Source organism: Anas acuta, chromosome 7, assembly GCF_963932015.1.
Source record: "Anas acuta chromosome 7, bAnaAcu1.1, whole genome shotgun sequence".
NCBI classification, from domain to species: domain Eukaryota; kingdom Metazoa; phylum Chordata; class Aves; order Anseriformes; family Anatidae; genus Anas; species Anas acuta.
Window position 1 is genome coordinate 5,932,306 of NC_088985.1, and position 19,224 is coordinate 5,951,529.

The following is a 19,224-nucleotide window of genomic DNA, read 5'->3' on the forward strand; positions in this document are numbered from 1 at the left end:
AAATGCTGCTTTCCCTTCCCTGTGATGCAACCAATGTACATTCTCTAGTCTCCACAATCTAAACCTCTGGAAGACACTCATCAAGTTTAAATAAAAATGAAGGCTTTTTAGTGCATTTGAAGGGTAACAGAGATTTACTCAGGCAATAAATGACAAAAAGTCCACGACTTACCTGAGTAGCATCTGCTGCAACAAACACAAAATGTCATAGTCCTTTATGTCTTCTGTGCCCAAGACCTTTGAATTGCAGACTGGAGAGCTCAAACCTTAAGACAAGCTGGTGCTTGCTGTGGCCTCAGCAGTCTTCATCCCTGGATGTTCATGGGGAAGGAAGCGAGAAGGCCAGCTGTGTTCTCGAGCACTGTCAGTCACCTTCGGTACAGCAGCTGGAAGGGGCAGATCCGGAAGAGTTAACCTATTTTTTGGATTAAAAAAAAAAAAAAAGGTTATTTTACTAGACTTCATCTGGCATCAAACAGTACGCTGTAGTCACTGCAGTTTTACCCCTGCCTGTTTTGCAAGCGTGACTATCAGCAAGCTTTTCACAAAATGCATCTCACTTGCCATTGGCAATTGAGACTTGTCTTTTTAAATGGCAACCAACATCAGAGTTAATACTAGAAATATAGTAAAAATCGCAAAATAAGGAAATTAACATTACTTTAAAAAACAAATCTAGCAAAATCATCCCCCCCAAGCTGTCCCCACGTTATCCTTATTATAAGCCAAGATCTACTTCTGCTTATACCTGTTCTACTTATAGAAAATTAATCCATCATTAACATTTTCTCTCAGTAGTAGTCTTAAGACCCCAAGTGCTGCTGCCCAATCTAGCAAATCTCCATACCTGCTAACAACCACAGTCCTGAGTGTCAATTTAGCTGCTGTCCCTCTCTAGTGTTTGCTTGGGAAAGTAAACGAGGGGACCCAAGAAGAGAGTAGGATGCCAGTTGTGTACTTACTGGGAGTTAAAGAGGCCACAGGACTAGAAGAAGAGAAAAAAACAGATTCAATTTCTATTCAAGTTCACCCACACAGCTCCTCATCATATCTCACTCTTTGCCCTTCCTGGTGTCGTAAGTCAGAGTTACCCATGATCCTGCTTTCTCTTCGACAGCTAGACTTCCCTGAAATACTACAGAGCTCTTTCATTGCCCCCTCAAATCCACCAATCTCTTCACCTTTTTCTCACCCCTCTTAGCCCTCAGATTTCTATCATTTCCATTCAGCACCATCCATCTTGTCTTGAGCCTCACCCCCATACACACATTGCTAGTCTGTCACTGACATACAATGTGGCAATACGTATTTATTAATATCCTATAAGTAGAGTAATAGTACTTATATTGCTAAAGCCCCTGAACTGATTGGATGCCATTAAATCTACAGTTCTACTTCGGGTATATATAAAAAATCCCCCTCATATCAGAGTATTCAAAGCTCATCATTATTTCAGTAAGCAGTTTTGGATCCTTTTGAGAGTCCACAGGCACTTAATGTTTGCATCATAAGAAGATGAAAAAAAAACAGCTATCTTTAAACTTAAGCATTTCATCAAAAATTGCTTAAAGATGAGAGGTTGTTTTGTCAAAAGGAGTTTTGTCCCACTGAGACATCATAAAGTTATTTTGGACCGTTCAGCTATATGGCAAAGTAGGTGAACTCTCTTAGGGTTCTATCATGAAGCTAACTTCGACCAGAACTAATTGCATAAAGACGTTCTTTAGGATGAATTCATTTCTAAAGTAAGTATAATTTAGTTGTGTGCACATATTTGCATGTGTTTTATCATACTTGTTTTGATGAACAGAACCAGTAGGATTTACTTGGTACAACATTGTAGATGGAACAAATAAGATTTTATTGTTAAAATGAACAATAGAATTGCATTAGCTGGATAGTTTAAATATTAACTAAGATTTTGCAGTACTTGCAAGATACTGGCTGTCCTGCCAGAACTGCATGTATACTAAGTAGTAGCTGCAGGCAGTTGTTCCCCTCTGATAGAAACATGGTCCCCTCAGATACGTGATGAAGTGTTGAGGTATGTCAAGTTAAATCACATCATGTAATGCAGAATCAGCTGGTATTGCTCATTCCTCTTGCATGTCAGAGCTTCTGAAGTGTATACAAACTCAACTTTCACAAATACATGAGGATTTTTGAAGACAAAACTCCCACACATCCTCTCCCACCCCAAAAGATTGAGTGGATTTCATGCATGGTACTATGTCTTTATTCATATGATATTTGAGTGATAATTGATGATATTCATGTGGATGCTCTTGCAGATATGGTAGTTGTAAAGAGTTTCAGGTGTTTCCTGAGGACATATGCCAGCAAATAGTTAATCAGAAATATCATTTGCTGTTCTAGTGGTCTTATTTTTTAGGGCTCATTATAACTTCTTAAAAGGGAGTGCTTTTTTGAAGTGCTGAGTATTCATCCCAACAGATTTTTTTAAATTCTGAAGACATCTACATATGTTCTTTTATACAACTCTATTTCAAAGTGACAATCACCTTTGGGGAATGTAGTGTTGAAACCAAACATTCCAAGCTTTGTTCCTCCCCCCCAACACAATTTGGCCATCAGTCCATAGTCAGGGTATTTAGATATCCAACTTACTTGCAAGTTGGATGGATTTGTTTTTTTTTCTGTAGCAGGCATAATTGACAAACAGTAAAATATTCAGGTATGTTTTAATTATCGTTTTTTAAATGTATTTTTTACTTCAAGCCCAGGGAAGTGGCGGAGTCACCATCCCTGGAGGGAGGTCTTTAAAAGACGTTTAGATGTAGAGCTTAGTGATATGGTTTAGTGGAGGACTTGTTAGCATTAGATCAGAGGTTGGACTCGATCTTGAGGTCCCTTCCAACCTAGAAATTCTGTGATTATATATATTTTTTTTAGAAATTTCAGAGTCAGAATTTATTTCTGAACTATGAAAAACAAATTCTAAATTGATAAAGATTATTTAGCTAGAGAATGGGTTAGGTGCGAAGAATGACACATACAATGTTGCTTGCTGTTTTACAGGTTAAAAAAACATGTTAAAGACTCATAAAACAATACAGTGAACAGCTAGTGGCCAAAACAATGGATGCAACATTAACATGGCAAAATACATCTAAACCATGTGTAAACTAACTTCAGTAAGCAATTGTTAACCATTGCTTACAGTTAAACCGGAGATACTAAAGGGAAAGGATAAACCAAAGCTCCATGTCAGCATCAAAGGAGGAAATGAGATAGCATATGCATGCTTACATGCAATCGCTTTGTTTTGAATCTGCACTTTACGCTTCTGCCACTTAAGAAGCCTCCTTGCTGCTGTGTTTTCTCTGTTGTTCTTTAAACACAGACTTTTTACAGTTCTGTTCTCACCTTTCCTGGTAACAAGCCACCTGCCTTCACTGTCAAAACCTTTTGGTGTACCTCTTACCTCTCTCACTACAGTTTCCCTAGTCAGCTCATAACTTCCCTAATACATACACACTTCTTTTGCCACCTGCTAGATATTTTTTAAAGTCCTTTCTGTGCTGTACTTGGGAAGCTCCTTATTCTCATTCACAGCTCTCATGGAATTGCTCCAGGTTGAGGATTAGAGATCAGCAAGTGTTTTAGCTTGCTGGTCTCACTTGCTATCCCACAGTGCAGTTTCATATCTCTTTGATTCACGTGCAAGGATGCTGTAAGATTGCTAAAAATGAAGGTGAACATCTACTGCTGTCCCCAACATCCACAGAATTAGCTGTTTTATCACAGAAGGCAGTTTGTTTGACAGACTAATTGTTTCAGTCGTGCTCTCTGTTCCTAATCATACTCCTGTCCTCAGTGTTCCATCCTTAAAAACTTGCTCCATAATTTTCCCCAGAACTGAGGTAAGGCCTTTGTCCATAGTTTTACAGATCCTCTTTATCTTTTGAAGATGATTTGAAGACTGGATTGGAGTTGTCTGTTCTTTCTTGTTAAGATTACAAGCTCTTTGGCAGAGACCATTCCTTTTTGCTGTAGGTATACAGGATGTTCTCCAGTAGGTCCAGGACTGTGTCAAGTTTATGGTAGCAATTGCTGTAATGATACTTGAGGTGTAGCTTCTGCTTTCTTGAACATTTAATCACACAGCCTGTTCCTTCCTAATCTCATAATTTGATTGTAAAGTTCAAAGTTACTAATGTGTTACTGAAAACAAAAAGTTGAAAATAGAGCAGGTGCTTCAGTTTCCCCTGTGACTGCTATTAACTTCCAAATTATTTATAAAATTTAAATATAATTAACCTAGTAACTCTTGGTTATTAAAGTGCTGCATATGCAATTGCTTGTCTTCCCTGAATTCTGATCAATGCTGTGATGCTTCTAGTTCTGGAAGAAAATACTAATCTGTGAGTGGAGTTATGATTCCAAAGTAAGGCTTTAATGGAAAAGATTGGTTTGGGGTAAGCTAATTACATAAAATTTGCAAGAACTGTGGTACTCCTAAATCACTATTGATTGAAGCTGCATTGTGCTGAGCTTGTTGTTTTTCCTCCCTAATATGGGAAGGATAAACTTTTGCCCCTAACATTGTTCACTGGGAGAGTAATTGTAGTGGGAAAATGCAAGCTGTTCTGCAAAAGAATGCAGATGTTCTGTTATTTCAGATTTCTTGCATTGACTTACCTATATATCATTCTACATTGTAAGCATGTGTAATTATTTCACTGTTCCTCTAATAGCCAATTTTAACCTAATTTTTCATTTGATGATTATTAAGAGTTTAATTAACTTTTCTAAAGAAGCAGCTTTCTGTATATATACGTCTTGATTTAAGTAAAATCTAAAGTGAAGTAATGCTTCACAATATCAAGCTTAATCATTAGGCAGTTTTTATAAATGCAGCAGAAGCTATTTTATTTTGACATGCAGCTAATTTCCATTGTACATTGGTGTTCTTGCAAAACATTTTGTAAGTTTGCATTTTCCATGTGAGAAAGTCAGGTGTAGGTGTAATTAACAGAGCTCAGAACTTGAGCCTTTTGTAGATACAGATAGGCATTCTTTTGAAAGAATGTTATGTTGAATGAAAACAAGGAATCATTTGCTAGTTGAAATAGAAAGCTCTTAAATTTTGTAGAAACAAACTAAACCAATCCTTTGCTTGGTCTTTGAATAAGAATGCTTTTCAAAATTATTACCTTCCCAATAATGTGGATATAACAATGTACTCATAGGGAGTTCTGCTAGTTAGCTGGTTGGAAGTCTACAATTCTTCAGCTTAATTCTGATGTTCGCTTTTGCGGTGTTTCGTTGACTCCCTGATGGACTGTCCGTAGCCATTTCTCAATCATTTCTTTTATGCTGTAGAATTCCTTGTAGATGTGGAAGCTGTGAAGACAGATTCTTAGTACAATTACATGTTCCACATAGTAAAACTCGGAAGGCTCATTATTTAAAAAGGAATTCTATTTTTTTATAAATTTAAGACCAAGAAAGCATTTGTATACTGTAAATCCATTGTTTTTGCTGACCTGTTAAGGTCACATCTCCTGTATGTCCTATAGCATACATACGACAAACCAATATACTAGTGGGAATTTTGAAAACTATTTGAAGACCTCTGCCTCAGTATCTCTAAGTAACTAATACTTTCATGAGAACAGTGGGCACTCTAGAAATCACGGAGAATTAAGAACTGTTGTTTCTCTTCACTCTTCTTTCGGTAGACCTCAAATTCCTTGCATTTTTAGCAATCTTACAAGTAGTCTAGCACTTACTTCAGGGTACCGAGTACTTCTTGATACCGGTATTACAGTCATTAGCACAGATGAAGCAAAGAAGTGATGTGATGGAAGTGTTTATTGGCTGGGCCAGGAGGTTAATGAGGAACTAATGTTCATGCCTCACATGCATAGCAAAGCATATCTTAAAGCAAGGATCATACTCAATACAGTAATATAATAAGACAGATAAATTTGTCTGTCTATCCTTCTTAGCATCCACCCAGGACTAGAACCGAGACAGACTACGAAGGCACAGAATACATTAGAGCAAATACAACTTCTCAGTAAAACAAGATAATATGCATCTCTTGTGCTAGAAAGTGCTGTTTTTCACTTTTTAGCTTTAGTGACTACTATACTCAAACTGCAAAGTGAGTTCAGGACCCTGATAGCTCCTGCTAACATGAATAGAAGTCTCTCAAGCAAGTGGGGGTTCAGGCAGTAATTTAACAGCCTCTAAGCCACTGCTCTTAGCCAACTGGGAAGCCTGTAGCAGGGCAGTCTCTTGTGGGTTACAGACCAAGGAAGAACCGTATCTCTGTGAGCAGCATTAAGGACCAGCACAAGGGTGAAAGCTCTGTCACCTCACAGCAGTGTAGGTTGTATACTGCAGTTATTTTTACCACTCAACAGGAATGGACAGAAGCAATGTTGGCTGCCCAGTAGGGAGCAGAGCATCCCAAAGGTGCCATGCAGCCATCGTGCAGGGCTTAGAGTTACCTGCTCAGTTCCAGGCTTCTGCAGGGCCAGCCACCACTTTAACTTAGACTGCTCAGTTTCTACCCATGGTCATCTTCTGCATTGTCCTTGAGGCAGGAGGAGTAAGACCCTGAGACTGTAAGGATAAAGGCTACTGCTAGGGAACAGCAAGAACCAGCTGCTTCCTAATGGAGGCAAGCCTGGATCCAAAAGTAATCCCAGTGCTTGCAGAGCTTTCACTGACCAGAGCAGAGTTCTGCAGCATCCAAACACAGCAGTCAGCACAGGGCACTCATAACAAAAGCCACCAGCAGTCCTAGACAAGTTAAGTGATAAAGCAGGTCTAATTTATCCAAAGAGGGAATCTCCCAAAGCCAAGGTACAGCACATGCACAAGAGACCTATCTGGGAAACACAACACTAGCAATATAGGTCCAAAGCCTACTGAGGGTAGAACTAGAAACAGAGGCAAACATACCTGTAAATGCAGGCCAGGTCAGGGACAAAAAAAGGAAAGTGAGGGTAGGGCAGGGCTTAAATAGAGCTTCTGAGCCAGTGGGTGGAGTCTGTGGGAGGGGGCCTCAGGTGAGGTTGTTCAAGACCATTGAGGCCTTTTTGGTGCACTCAGGGCTATGACAGCTGCAGCTGAGAATTGTTGTGTCTCCTCTGTCACTTTTCCGAGTCTATTCTGATGGCTCAGGCTCACCTAGCAGGGGAGTCTGATAATACGGTGTCCAAACCAGATGTGATGTGATCAATGACATATTACAGTTTGCTGTTCATGTTAAGGGATGTGCTGGTTTTTGTGGCATTCTCCAGTTGGCACATTAGTCAGCCTGGTTTTTGTACTTCGAGGCTTGATGCGAGACTTGCTTCTCTGTTTATTTTTGCTCAAGCTGTTGTTTGAAAAGAACGCCCAGAAAAGTATCTTAGAGAAATAAAGTAGCAGCATTAAAAAGGCAAATCACCTCTCCTAACTTTTTCACTTTAAAATATAGACCTCTTTTTACAGAATTTATTTGCTATATTTTGCACACGCTATATATTTTTTGCTATAACACCATATGTTCAGATTCTTTCTGAATTAATCAGCAGAAATTAGAAGCTACGCCTTTGGAAGGTTTCCAAGAAATAAAGACTGGAAACTTCCGCAGTTATCAACCCCTTCATTGGAAGTGTAGGCACGTCAGTGAGTTAATTACGACCAGAAAGTTGACATAAAATATTAGTTCCTTTTTTTTTTTTTTGCTGGATTCATTGCTGATTCAATGCTGTGCACTTCTACAAGAGATCAGTCACATCCAGAGTATGATGTACACCAGCATTTCTCTTGACTGCTTATTGTCCAGGGTGAAAAAAGCTGATTTATGCAGTTACTGCACTGTTGATCTGTCTGGTGTTTATGAAATACAAGCATAGAGTTTAAGTGTCAAAGTGGAGTTGGCAAAATTGATAGTACAGATAGTATTCTCTGTGGGTACATAAAAATCAACACTAACCGTTGAAAGAAAGAGGACCAGTAGTAGCCACACATAGTTACATAAAAAAGAAACAGAACGGTTGGATGGTATTTTATAAAGTAGAAGGGAATGCTGTTGAAGCTGCGTAGACTTCGTGGTGCTGGCCACCACAGTTTGCAGATACTCTTCAGAGGCTTGCTCAAGACTGAGATGAATTTAGTAAAGTGGTGATAGTTTCTAGACTGCTGCTCTGATTGTAGTGAGGAGGCAGGTGGGCAGTCTGGTGAAAAAAGGAGTGAGGAAGGCTTCCAGCAAGGAACTTCTGTGCCATCTTTCTTCTTTAACCTTAGAAGCAACGCTACAAACTTCGAATTTCTAGAGCTTCCAGCTTCTCTGCAGGTTGGTGCATACACAACAAAATGGAAAGAATAATCTTCCACACTGTGCCATATTATCAGAAATAACTTAAAAGATACCTTCCAAAGTAGCACTCACTATTTCCTCCTTGCATGGTCTTGGATAGAAGAAATAAAGAGAATAGGAAACTCTTGCAGGGCTTTTTCCCTCGTTGTGGCTGTTGTACTATAGAGTACTATGAAGCTCCCTCAGAAAGGGATGTAAGCATGAGCTGCTAGTAGATGGAATAGAAAAAGAAAGACTGAAAGAAAGCCAGAGAGGAAGAAGCCTGTAGGGGCATGGGGAGAACAGGCTAATAACTAGAATGCAGTTGTCAAGAGAACGCCCTTTCTTGCTGTAGTGTTTCACAGTGGACATTATGAACTAGCAAAGAATAAAACAGGCAAAGCACTCTTGCAGAGGTACTTTCAAATCATGCAAATATGCAGATTTTCATTATTCAGTAAAGATGGTGCCAGGTAGAAAGGACTTGAATTTTCAAAATGTTTTCCATGGTTTCTTTATCAGACTGTAAAATGTATTACATGGAGTAAGCCACATTTTCCCATGTGTGCACCCAAAAAGCAGGTTTTATGGGGGTACCCAGCCATATCCAAATCAGCTAGAGCTTCTCCAAACTGTGTGCCTGGATGTGGTCATTTTGTATATCAGAGATTTATAGGGCAGGTAGATGAAGCATGGTTAAAACATTGAATATATGACCTAAATCCTTCTTAACAATTGTTTTACTTTTATTTTCCTCTCTTCCCTGAACTGAGTTATAGACCAGTTGTTTGACTTAATAAAGCACTTCATAAAGCACTTAATAAAGTCACCCTCATCACTATGCAGATGAAACCTCGCTGACTTCTCAGAGACACAGCCTTCATCTTCATAAAACCAGTTTATCTATATAGTCTTTCTTCCTCTCTCTCTGCACCATACCAAATGTGTGCTTTCTTCTGAATGATCAGTCCACAAGACAGGGTTTCATTTGAACCCGTCCTTTCTTTACGGCCAAGAGTCAAGCTAGGACAGGGTCAGCATTCAGTAGAACAAAATTATTTCAAGAAGTTGCAGAGCTACATGCATTCTTATGGTAATTTCTGTGTATTTCATTTTATTTATCCTTGTAGTTTATTTTCATTTTCTGAATATGCATACTAAAGAGAAAAACTGTTTAGTAATGCTTACCTTGGGAGCATGCTGAACAGCAGAAACAGTACTCAACTGCTGTGTTTTCTGCTAAAAATAGAACTGGAGTCTGTTACAAACATTTTCAATTAAACCAGGACCTTTTGGGGTTCACACAGCCTAGCAATAGTTTCAGCACTTCTTTCTTCAACAGCATACAGCATTTTTAGCCACATTTTTTATCCCATGACTTTGGAGGTTGCTGTTTTGGTACTCTTCCGGACTAGACTTCTTTCTCCTTAAAATGTGCTGATAGTGGCATTCATTCTTAGAGTATACCTCAACCCTGATGTAGTACAACTGTTCATGAAGGTCAGTGGGCTGTTCGGCTTCTCTGTTCCACTGTATTCTTGACACCTTTGAGGCATAACACTGCAGGGCAGAGGGAGACATGCCCATACCACAAACTCCTGACTGCCTGGCATCAGCTGAGAGCAGGTTTCAGCTTTTTTATTATAAAGTTGGCATTTCCCTTGTCATGCCCTCAGTTCTGTGTGGAGACATACCATCTGGTTTGCTTGAAAGGAAGTCGGATGGGAGATGATGGACAAAGCTTGCATTTGGATGGAATGGCTCGTAGTGCTTGCCTTTCTGAAAGGCAGATGGCCACCAGTTGGCATTGTTCAGTGAGGCGGTGTTCTTAGCAATGCAGCAGATACTTGACTGCTTAGAGGCTGGTATCTGGGGATATGGAGGTGTGTGACCTTAATATGAGTAAATATTGTGACAGGTGTTTTGGAATGTCCAGGTCACACACATGGAGTCGTACTTCACCAAATGCCCAACAGCAGTAAATTCTTTATTGGAAGATTGCGCTGGCTGTTAACCTGGGCCTGTAGAAGATAGTAAAGGTGGAAAATATCTGCATTATAGATTGCAAATGTATGATCTTCTTGCACTATATTTTTACATACTTATCTCAGTCATGAACTGTTGAGATCATCTGAGTTTTGTCCTTAATGTCAGCAAGTAGTGGATCAAATGCATCCAGTAGTTCTGTGTCATCTGTGATGGCAGAGGAAAGTGGTGACACTGTGCGGTATAACCTGCATGGGTGAGAATTAACAGACAGAGTCTCAAAGCTTAGCAGGGTATCTTCAATCCACAGTAAGCTTATTGAAAAGCTGTTGTTTAAATATACTTGCTCTAGTAATACTTATTTCATTATGATTGAGATAATCCCTGTGTCTGCACCTCATTTATTCCCCTAAAAGAAGTAGCTGATATTATCATTGCGGTCGTTGTCAGCTTTATGGGAAGTCCATGTCTATTCAGCATACGAAAGAGCAAAATAAATAAAACAACTAAAGCTGTAAAAAAACAGTGAAAATGGGATCCTTACACAATTTCTTGAGTGTCATGATTCAGATAGCACAAGCATAGCTATTTAAAATTCTTGGTGATCATCTGGGGAAGGAGAAAGTCACTTCCATGAGATGGAGAAATAGAAGAAAAGCTTATGTCAAAGTTGGCTGTGAAGAACAGCGGTGTATAAAGTCTGACCAATATAGAGCATAGCTACCCATTTTTAACAATTTGCTCTATATTGATTTTTCCTTTCTATAAACATTAGTGGCAGTGGAATAGATTGAACAATGGAAGTATATCAAAAGGAAGTGTAGTCACATTACAGAGCAATGAAATAGCACTTAGAAGTTACTGCCTGCCCCAGGAGGAAGCGCTTTGCACAGGGCAATTGGATGGTGGATCAGTAATCGCATTAGGGGCAAGAAGGAGTTATATCCCATGCTAAGATGGATAAACTTTTTAAATAGTTTAAATAGATTAAAAACTTGGGCGTGATAAGTAGCAACCATTTGAAAGGAAGCTACTTTAGGCTTTGGTGCACTCAGAGCCTCAACTTGAAGTATTAAAGAAGGGTGTGTGTCTGGTTGTTCTTCCTGCAAGGGAAAAAGATAAAAAGAGGTTGGTTACCCACTTGGAACTCTGTAAGGGAACTGAACACATTCTCATCTTCACATTGCCTATAGTAAACCTTTGTACAGCTGGATTTCACTGCTTTTCTGTTTATCTTTTAGGTGGGAAGAAAATTATCTTTACATAGTAAAAGTCACTGAATTTTTACTTAAAGCTTTGTTTAAGGACACAAACACTGTGTCCCTCTTCCTACCTGGGTGACAAGTAGTAGGGCTTAAATACTTGTTTCTGAGTTTTTCCAGTTGGGTGTTGGGATGTGGGGGGGTCAGGGGAAGAAGGGGCTTTGTGCACACTTTCATAGTACTTAACCCTTGAAATATATGATATTCTGGGATACTTGCAGGTAGTGTGCTTCTGATTAGTATTGTGTCAGAGAAAGAGGAAGCAGAGGAATCTATTGTTTGATTTTCTCCATTCAGGACAGCATCCCACATCCACCCTGGTGGCTATCACTTGTTCTCTTGCTATCCTGAGACTAGTCTGTCTGTCTTTACCTAGAGCTGTATAAACTAGTATCAAAATTAAGGAAATTCTTGGCCATTCACACCAATGCCTTTCGTTTATATTTTTCATTAAGTACTGGTTTATTTTCAGAGTTGTTTCCATTGGTTTGAATGCCAACTGGTTTTAATGCCAGAAGAGGTTTGAAGCGTCTTCTATATGTATGGTCCTGTGGTAATTGCTAGACATCCTGTAATGCTCTGCTCAAAATAACAATTTTTTCTTCTGGCTAAGCAGTTACAAACAGATCATAGTTCGCAGTTAATTATACTGGAATATGTAAGATTCCATTTCTCTGTTTTGAATCTCTTCATTAAAGCTGTCTGGCCTCTGTTTATACTGCTTTTCAGGTGGGACAGATAGAGGTATCAGATGAGGATAAAATGAATAAGAGGGATTTACCTACAAGATTTCTCAGTGCATATATAGGAAGGCATGAACTACAGGCACTGCATGGTGGGCATTTGTTACTGTCAACTGTCAGAGCTTGGTGCTGTGGTACACCGAGGGCTGCTGCTCTTGGGTGACTAACATAGGATATGGCAGGAAAAAGTTGCTGCCAGAGAACTTACTGCTCTTGGAAGGTATATTACAAGTGTTCACTCTGTTCATTTCCTTTAATTTTCCTTCTGTGTCTAAAACGTTTGTATTTCTAAATATATTGTGGCTATAAATGGTGGTCCTAGCCAGATTGATTACTGCAGCTCAGCTCTGCCACTGTTCTGTTTGCCACGTGTGTTTCTTTTACAACTTTTCTTTACACAAGTCATAATTTTTCTTCTGGGACTTGCAGTTCAATCTAGATTAATGAGAGTCACTGAGTTACTTGGAGAATCTTGTCTTTCTTTTCTTACTCATACCTTTTTAAACTGTGAGGTTTGTTTATGTTTTCTCTCAAGGGACACTTTCAGCATACATCACCAAATTCTTTCTGAGAGCAGTTCTTCTCTACAATACAGCAGGCTCTGAGGCCCCATGATAATCATAAAGCTTTTTCAGTGGATCTCAGGTGAAGTGTAAGTTGTGCTTGAAGAACAGACAGTTGTTGGGAATAGGAATGCAAATGACTTCCTTGCTCTCACACATTCCCAAGTTAGAGCCACTCAGATAACATCTCACATTAGCTTCTGAGGGATAGACAAAGCAAGCAGTGAGAGGAAGAATTACTGTGGAAATACTCTAAAGGGAAGTCCCTACTGAGTGGCCATTCTTCTCCTTTACATCTTCGATGCAGTGTGGAGCCTACATTTTGTGTTTCCCTTTCAGTTAGACTGTGTGGTGTTTCATCACTAGTGCTTTAAAAAATTCAAGAGACTTGTCTTCCTAACCAAATGTAGGACAAGCCCTGCTAAAAAGCTATATAGACAAATAATTCTGCTCATACAGTGTGATGACCATTATAAATTTAAAGAGAAATACATAAGTATGTTTAATGGTTTGCTTAACTATGATAAAAACAGCTTTTCTCATCAATACAGCAGACTTATTAATATGGAAAGAATTATCATGGCCTGGGATACAGCACAAGCTGCAAAGCAGAAATCCACGGGATTCCATCAGGATTTCCGTGAACAACAAGCTCTCTGTGCTGCAACTTGTTCCAGAATTTCTGAATTCCAGAAGTTCTCTTCAAATGTATTTCCTGTTGAGTGACAAAACAAGTTACAGTTATAGTTCTAGGACTTAGAATAAAGTATAGTTTAGTTCTGATGAAAAAAATAGGTTAAGAATTTGTCATTTTTACTCAGGCCTATCATCTTACTCTCTTTGGTATGTTGTATTCAACTGAAACACTCCGAGAAGGTAGTTCTCCTGTTCTGTCCTAGGAAATTTTATTTACTGTTACACAATTTAAAAGTCTGTTACACCACAGAGTCTGTGCAGAGCAGCTTTTCCAGTGCTCTTATCTTGACATAGGGAAGTGACAGTGATGGTTGCCAATGACAAGTAAGTAACGTGTCCTGTTGAATTGTGTTGAATATATTTTTTTTGTAGGAACTGTGTCCATTCAGAGAAGAAAATTCCTTTGCCTTTTTGGTTGTTAAGAAAACCTTTGGAGTGTATAATCAGTGTAACCAGGAATGACCTGTCTTAACAGAGGTTGCACAGGGCAGTTCGCAACAGTAAGCAATGACCTATTTAAGACCCAGATTCTGGCTCTAGTTCAGTCTCTGCAGTTCAGCAGGTGGGTACTTCCATTGCTTAAGGGAAGGAAATCCCTTCCTCACAGCATTCTGCAAGAGGGCTTCTACAACAGGAATGATGAATGCTCTCTATTGCCCATCTATTGTGAATTCCTTAAGATGAAAAGAAACACAAAATAAGCTAAGCAGCTTTGTGCAAAATTATCAGCAGACAACTGTCTGCCAGAGGGTGTGCATTCTAGCAGGCAGTACCGGTGTTAACAATTTTTCCATGTCCATCTCTCAGTTTACCACTTACCTCTCACTTCCATGTGGCTGCACGAGAGCTTTCTTACTGATGTCTGATGAGTAGAATAGGGATTAAGACCTTCCATGTTTTAACTGCTGTCATTTTGGGCTCAAACAGCCAATGTTGTCAACTCATACTTTTGTTAGAAATCTTTTGTTGCATATTACTTCATATCTTGACACTTGAGTTATGTTACTGTAAGTAAACTCATCACCAGCATGTTTCATGGCTATTGAGCAAATCCTGGAAATGTGACTCCTGAAGGCATAGAAACAAAGCAAATACAAAGAACTTGAGATTTATTTTTTAAAATAACATGGTATTTATTCCAGTTTTGTGGTATTTTGGATCCTACTTCATGATACTTGAATGCTTAAGGCTGACAGCACAAACATTTCACTCACATTCTCTCTGTGTTACACTGTTTACATAAGTAGTTCTGAGTGACAAGGAGAGCCCATCAAGAAAGTGGGAGATTTTGGAGAACGGGAACATAGTGAGAATTCCCCTTCAGTGCTGTGGAGCCATTCATAACTCTGAGAGTCAACAGTACAAATGAGAATGTGTTTGCTTACGTTTCCTTACAAGCATGAAAAGTGCAACTATCAAATTGCTGCAAGAAAAGTACAAAGAAAAAATACACTGTTTCTAAAACTTTTTTATCCCCATTATGCAAAGCATTTATTTATTCTGAAAATCTGAGATTAGTTTCCTTTTGCATTTTCAAGGCAGGTACTTTTTTGTGGGAGTCAAGTACAGTATTCAGGTTGCAGGTATCAAGGAATCAAAATTGTGGGTGTGCTACTGCACAAGAAGATAATATTTAGGATTTGATCTTCCTGAGCATAACTGAGAGAGTGGAGCCAAGTCACCTATTCGATGGTCACCAGACTTACAGCAGAAAATATTTTTTCAAGGGATCGCTCTCGTATCAAAACACATTTCCATCAATTTTAAATGATTTTCATATTAGATGCCATGTTAAAAGAAGTTTCTTCAGGTCTCCCATACAGCATACATAAGCATATGTATAAAGACACCTTATAGGAGGTGCTGTGATAGAACTTCATAGTGATTTCTGAAACAAAACTGCAAAATAATGCTGCTTTTCTGAAGCCAGGGAAATGCAAAAAAAAAATAATTACTGGGAAATATTTTGATAACTGGTTCAACATATAATCAAAAACTTGTGCAGTATTTAGAAGATGAATTACTGAGCCATTAGCAAACTAGCAATATGATTAGATATCCATATTAATAAACATCTGTCACCATGGCACAGCAGATGTGCTAGGTGCATATATAACACAAAATGTAAATTTTGATGAGTACTTTTTTTTTTTTTACTGCAAAATACGTTACTGACATTAGATACCTTGCCATTTGTTTGATTTTGCAACAGTGAAAGTGTTACTAAAAAAAAAAAAAAAAAAAAAAAACCACAATTGTGAGGACAGTATTCTTGTAAATCCTAGGATGTGATTCTCCGAATTGAATGGACTAATGTTGAAAGATGAATTTTATTTTCTTCAATTGTCATCTAATAGACGTAACATTACAGGTTTATTATGTGACATTTTGGTACTGGTCATCTTGCTTTTGCTATCTTTCTAGGCTCAGTATCATCTTCAGTTCCAACTGCTGTTGATTTTATAATGCATGGTATGTAGGGTGTACAACTTCGTGTCTGTCTTTAAATATCAGATGTTGGAATCATGCAAAATTTGCCATTGTGTCCCGAAGAGGAAAGTTATGAAGTTGACAAATACATTTGTAAGATGTAGTAGTTTACTACCATAAAAGTGACTTAGTAAGTCCAAAAATTTCTTTAAAAGTGCTATGTTTTTTGTACTTCATTCAACTTAAAATCCGTTTATCATATTTTGAAAACTTGTGATTATTACGAATGTTTTCTTTGCAAAATAGTAGCTCAGCAAAGGATCATGTGACAGAATTTTTATATACCATTAGGCAAATACATCTTCATGAACAAAAATGCTAGCTAGCCCAGTTGAGTTTTTGAGTCAGCTTTTCGTATTAATTTATATTTTCCTGTGGATTTTTCGGAACACTGGTTCCTTTGCTATGATGTACTGGGTAGTTATAATTGTACCCCCTGAGAGGGCTTTTTATTTTTCTACTAGCTCTGAAAGCTATTAGTGATAGCTTGTGGGCAGAGGTGTTAAAAAGTACAATTATTAATAGCACATGTTAACACTAAAAGTGGGATAGCAGAAGTAAATGCTTAAAATGGCATGACTGGTGATTAGCAAGATGGTATTATAGGTAGTAAACGGCATTCTGAAAGATTGATTTTGGAATCAACATTTCTGTGGAACAATAAAGCCTTCAATATAGAGCATTAAGGTAGGAAGTATTGGTAAGAAGGAGTTGAAATGACTGTACTGTGAATCAACTTAAAGATTTTGAAGAAGGTTAGAGGGAAGGTGAAAGAGCTTTGTGAAGGCTAGCATTGTAGAGTAAAATAATGCCAAAAGGTAGACCCGTTTGTAGCATGGTGTCCTTTCTAGCCCATTATATTACTTCTATTAGTTTTGCCAGTTCTTACAGTTTTGCATCTAGCAACATTTTTTTCTTTTTTTTTTTTTTTTTTCTTCTGAGGTATCTAGAGACCTGTGAGTAGATGAGTCCTCAGGGCTCTCATTCACATCTAAAGATGTGAGATTTTTTTTCTTCCAGCCCTCATCTCTCCCCTTTGCGCTTCTTGTGGAGGTGCCCAACATGGCTACAGTCCTGGTACTGAGCAGGAGCACATGGAGGGACACTGCAGAGAATGGCCTGGCAAAACATGGCCACTAACCATAGCCGTCCATGTTGAGGCAGCCCTTGTTTTGACGTGGACAGAGCCTTCGGCTTTCATTAAAAAAAAAATAGTTTGTGCTTTCGAGTTTATAGATGAAAAGCTTGAAGACATCACTAGTGTGCAGTCCTGAATTGTAGAAGTAAAACAAGCTTAAAATACATGAGACAAAGGAAACAGTATCTGAGCACTATACTTTGTGACCAGTCTTTTGATTTTCAGTGTCTGGATGATGTTTATGAAGGACTGATTTAAGATGTAGACAAGAGGAATGAGAAAATGTGCTGTAAAAAAGGGTCAGAATTAAAATGGTAAGGTTGTTGTAAATTAATTTTGTTAGAAGACCTCTCAACAACTGTGTTCACACACACAGACTGCACAGTGGAACATGACTTTCTTGTTCTTTTGTATCTTTACGTAGTTTCTTACGTACCCTCAGCAGGAAACATGTACATTCTGAGTCTCGTGGTGTTGTAAAGGTACTCAGTTGTCACCGTCATCCATTGAAGAGTCACCTTTTCCAAATACCTGGAAGCTCTAAGATGGGATTCTGTATATAAACAGCCATTGACTATGATGTGTGTGGTATATACAAGGATTAAGTGTTGTGTGTAGTCAGTCCTTATATCAAGATAGTTGCGTGCAGCGAGTCAACAGAGCACCTGGACAATTAATAAGTGTAGAAAAATGCTGAAGGGAGTTGCGAAGTGAGGTGGCTGCAGGATAATACATGTAGTGTTTTGCCTGCTAGAATACATAGAATTGCATGGAAAACATTATACAGACTTCAGTGCTTGTCCTGGTCCCTGTTTCGTAGCTGGAGGTTATGACAGATTGGAACTACCATCATTTAACACCTGCATAAAATTCCTATGTTCGATCCATTGAACATAGGATATTTACAAGGCAGTCAGATGGTAGATAGTGGAGAAAAAATCCCACATTTCATAGAATTATATACTGTGTTGATTTGGGAGATGTAATGAAAGTGAGAAAGTTGAAGATGGGTAGGGGAGAGGTGAGATGTATTTCCCACTCTTTGCAGTTTGTTTGGCTAGTATCCCAAACCTAAGTTCCAGGTAGTCTCCATGTAGAGACAGTTACTCAAGAAGGTATCTATCGTCTTATCACAGAGTATATGTGGTGTTCAATGATGTGAATAAAGACATGGTAAAGCAAATTCAAGTCATTAATCCACCTTCCTTTGCTCTTTCCACTGTCATCTGTGTAGTGGGATTGAGGTTAACTGAATTAGAAAAAAAACACAGATCAAGTGTAAGCTCAAGAATGACATATTTATTCGCCACATATTTTATATAAATGCATAATTACAGCTATTTGGGTGCATAATTACAGGTGGCACTGTTAACCTATACTACTTAATCAGAAGTCTCATTCTGTGACCATATTTCATGATAGGTCTTTCCTACAAATTGTAAAAAGGAGCTCTTTGAACTTAGGCTTTGTGTTTTTCAGTGTTTATTTTTGTTGGATAATGAATTTACTATCTGTTTTGCATGCTTTTATGTTTGCAAATCTAAAAATCCATGAGGAGAGAGTTCTTTACGGTTGATATTCCTTCTTTTGATACTATATATATATATATATTTATCCCAGAAAACACAAATTCTGTACCATATATTTTACTACTGTGTGTGGGGGGGGTGCAATTAAAGGCTTCTCCATAACACTATGGCCAGAGCTTGGGTGGAACCTTCAGCCTTCAGCTTGGCCCTTCTCAGTGCATTTAGTTATGTATCTGTCAGAGTTCCTACTGACCTTCTTCTAGTAGTCTGCATTTTTAATTACAAAGAAAAAGATGAGAAAAGGGCTGTTTTGTATTTGAGAGCATAACTCAGTGGCAAAAAAAAAAAATTGATTAATTATGTATTAGGTTATTTTCTACATTCCAAAATGATTGTACCTGCTTGAGGCCACAGGGGGAAATACTTTTTTCTCATTCGTATATGGCATGCATTTTGTAAATTAAATACATAGGGCATCCTACCATGCACTTTAT

The 19,224-nt window shown here is 38.4% G+C and overlaps 1 protein-coding gene and 1 long non-coding RNA gene across 38 annotated transcripts in view; one reads left to right on the forward strand and one right to left on the reverse strand.

The window, feature by feature from the left end:
• CTNNA3 (catenin alpha 3) overlaps window positions 1-19,224 on the forward strand; it is a 477,233-nt gene that overhangs the window by 426,617 nt on the left and 31,392 nt on the right. Inside the window, exon 16 of one of the 18 annotated variants that reach the window (XM_068687734.1) lies at window positions 13,946-14,424. The exons of the other annotated variants lie outside the window; for them this stretch is intronic. Coding sequence (XP_068543835.1) covers window positions 13,946-14,045 — 100 coding nt within the window. The 3' untranslated portion in view covers window positions 14,046-14,424. Of the gene's footprint in view, window positions 1-13,945; window positions 14,425-19,224 lie in introns of those variants that run through there. 18 annotated transcript variants of the gene reach the window in all.
• LOC137859117 (uncharacterized) overlaps window positions 1-19,224 on the reverse strand; it is a 346,743-nt gene that overhangs the window by 17,109 nt on the left and 310,410 nt on the right. For 13 of the 20 annotated variants that reach the window (XR_011098165.1, XR_011098152.1, XR_011098160.1 and 10 more), the window contains 5 exons: window positions 14,393-14,641; window positions 9,512-10,557; window positions 5,178-5,367; window positions 963-985; window positions 173-415 (listed from right to left, as the gene is read on the reverse strand). This is a non-coding gene — a long non-coding RNA (uncharacterized lncRNA). Of the gene's footprint in view, window positions 1-172; window positions 416-847; window positions 986-5,177; window positions 5,368-9,511; window positions 10,558-14,392; window positions 14,642-19,224 lie in introns of all 20 variants that reach the window. The other 7 variants (XR_011098154.1, XR_011098155.1, XR_011098166.1 and 4 more) reach the window with 7 other exon arrangements.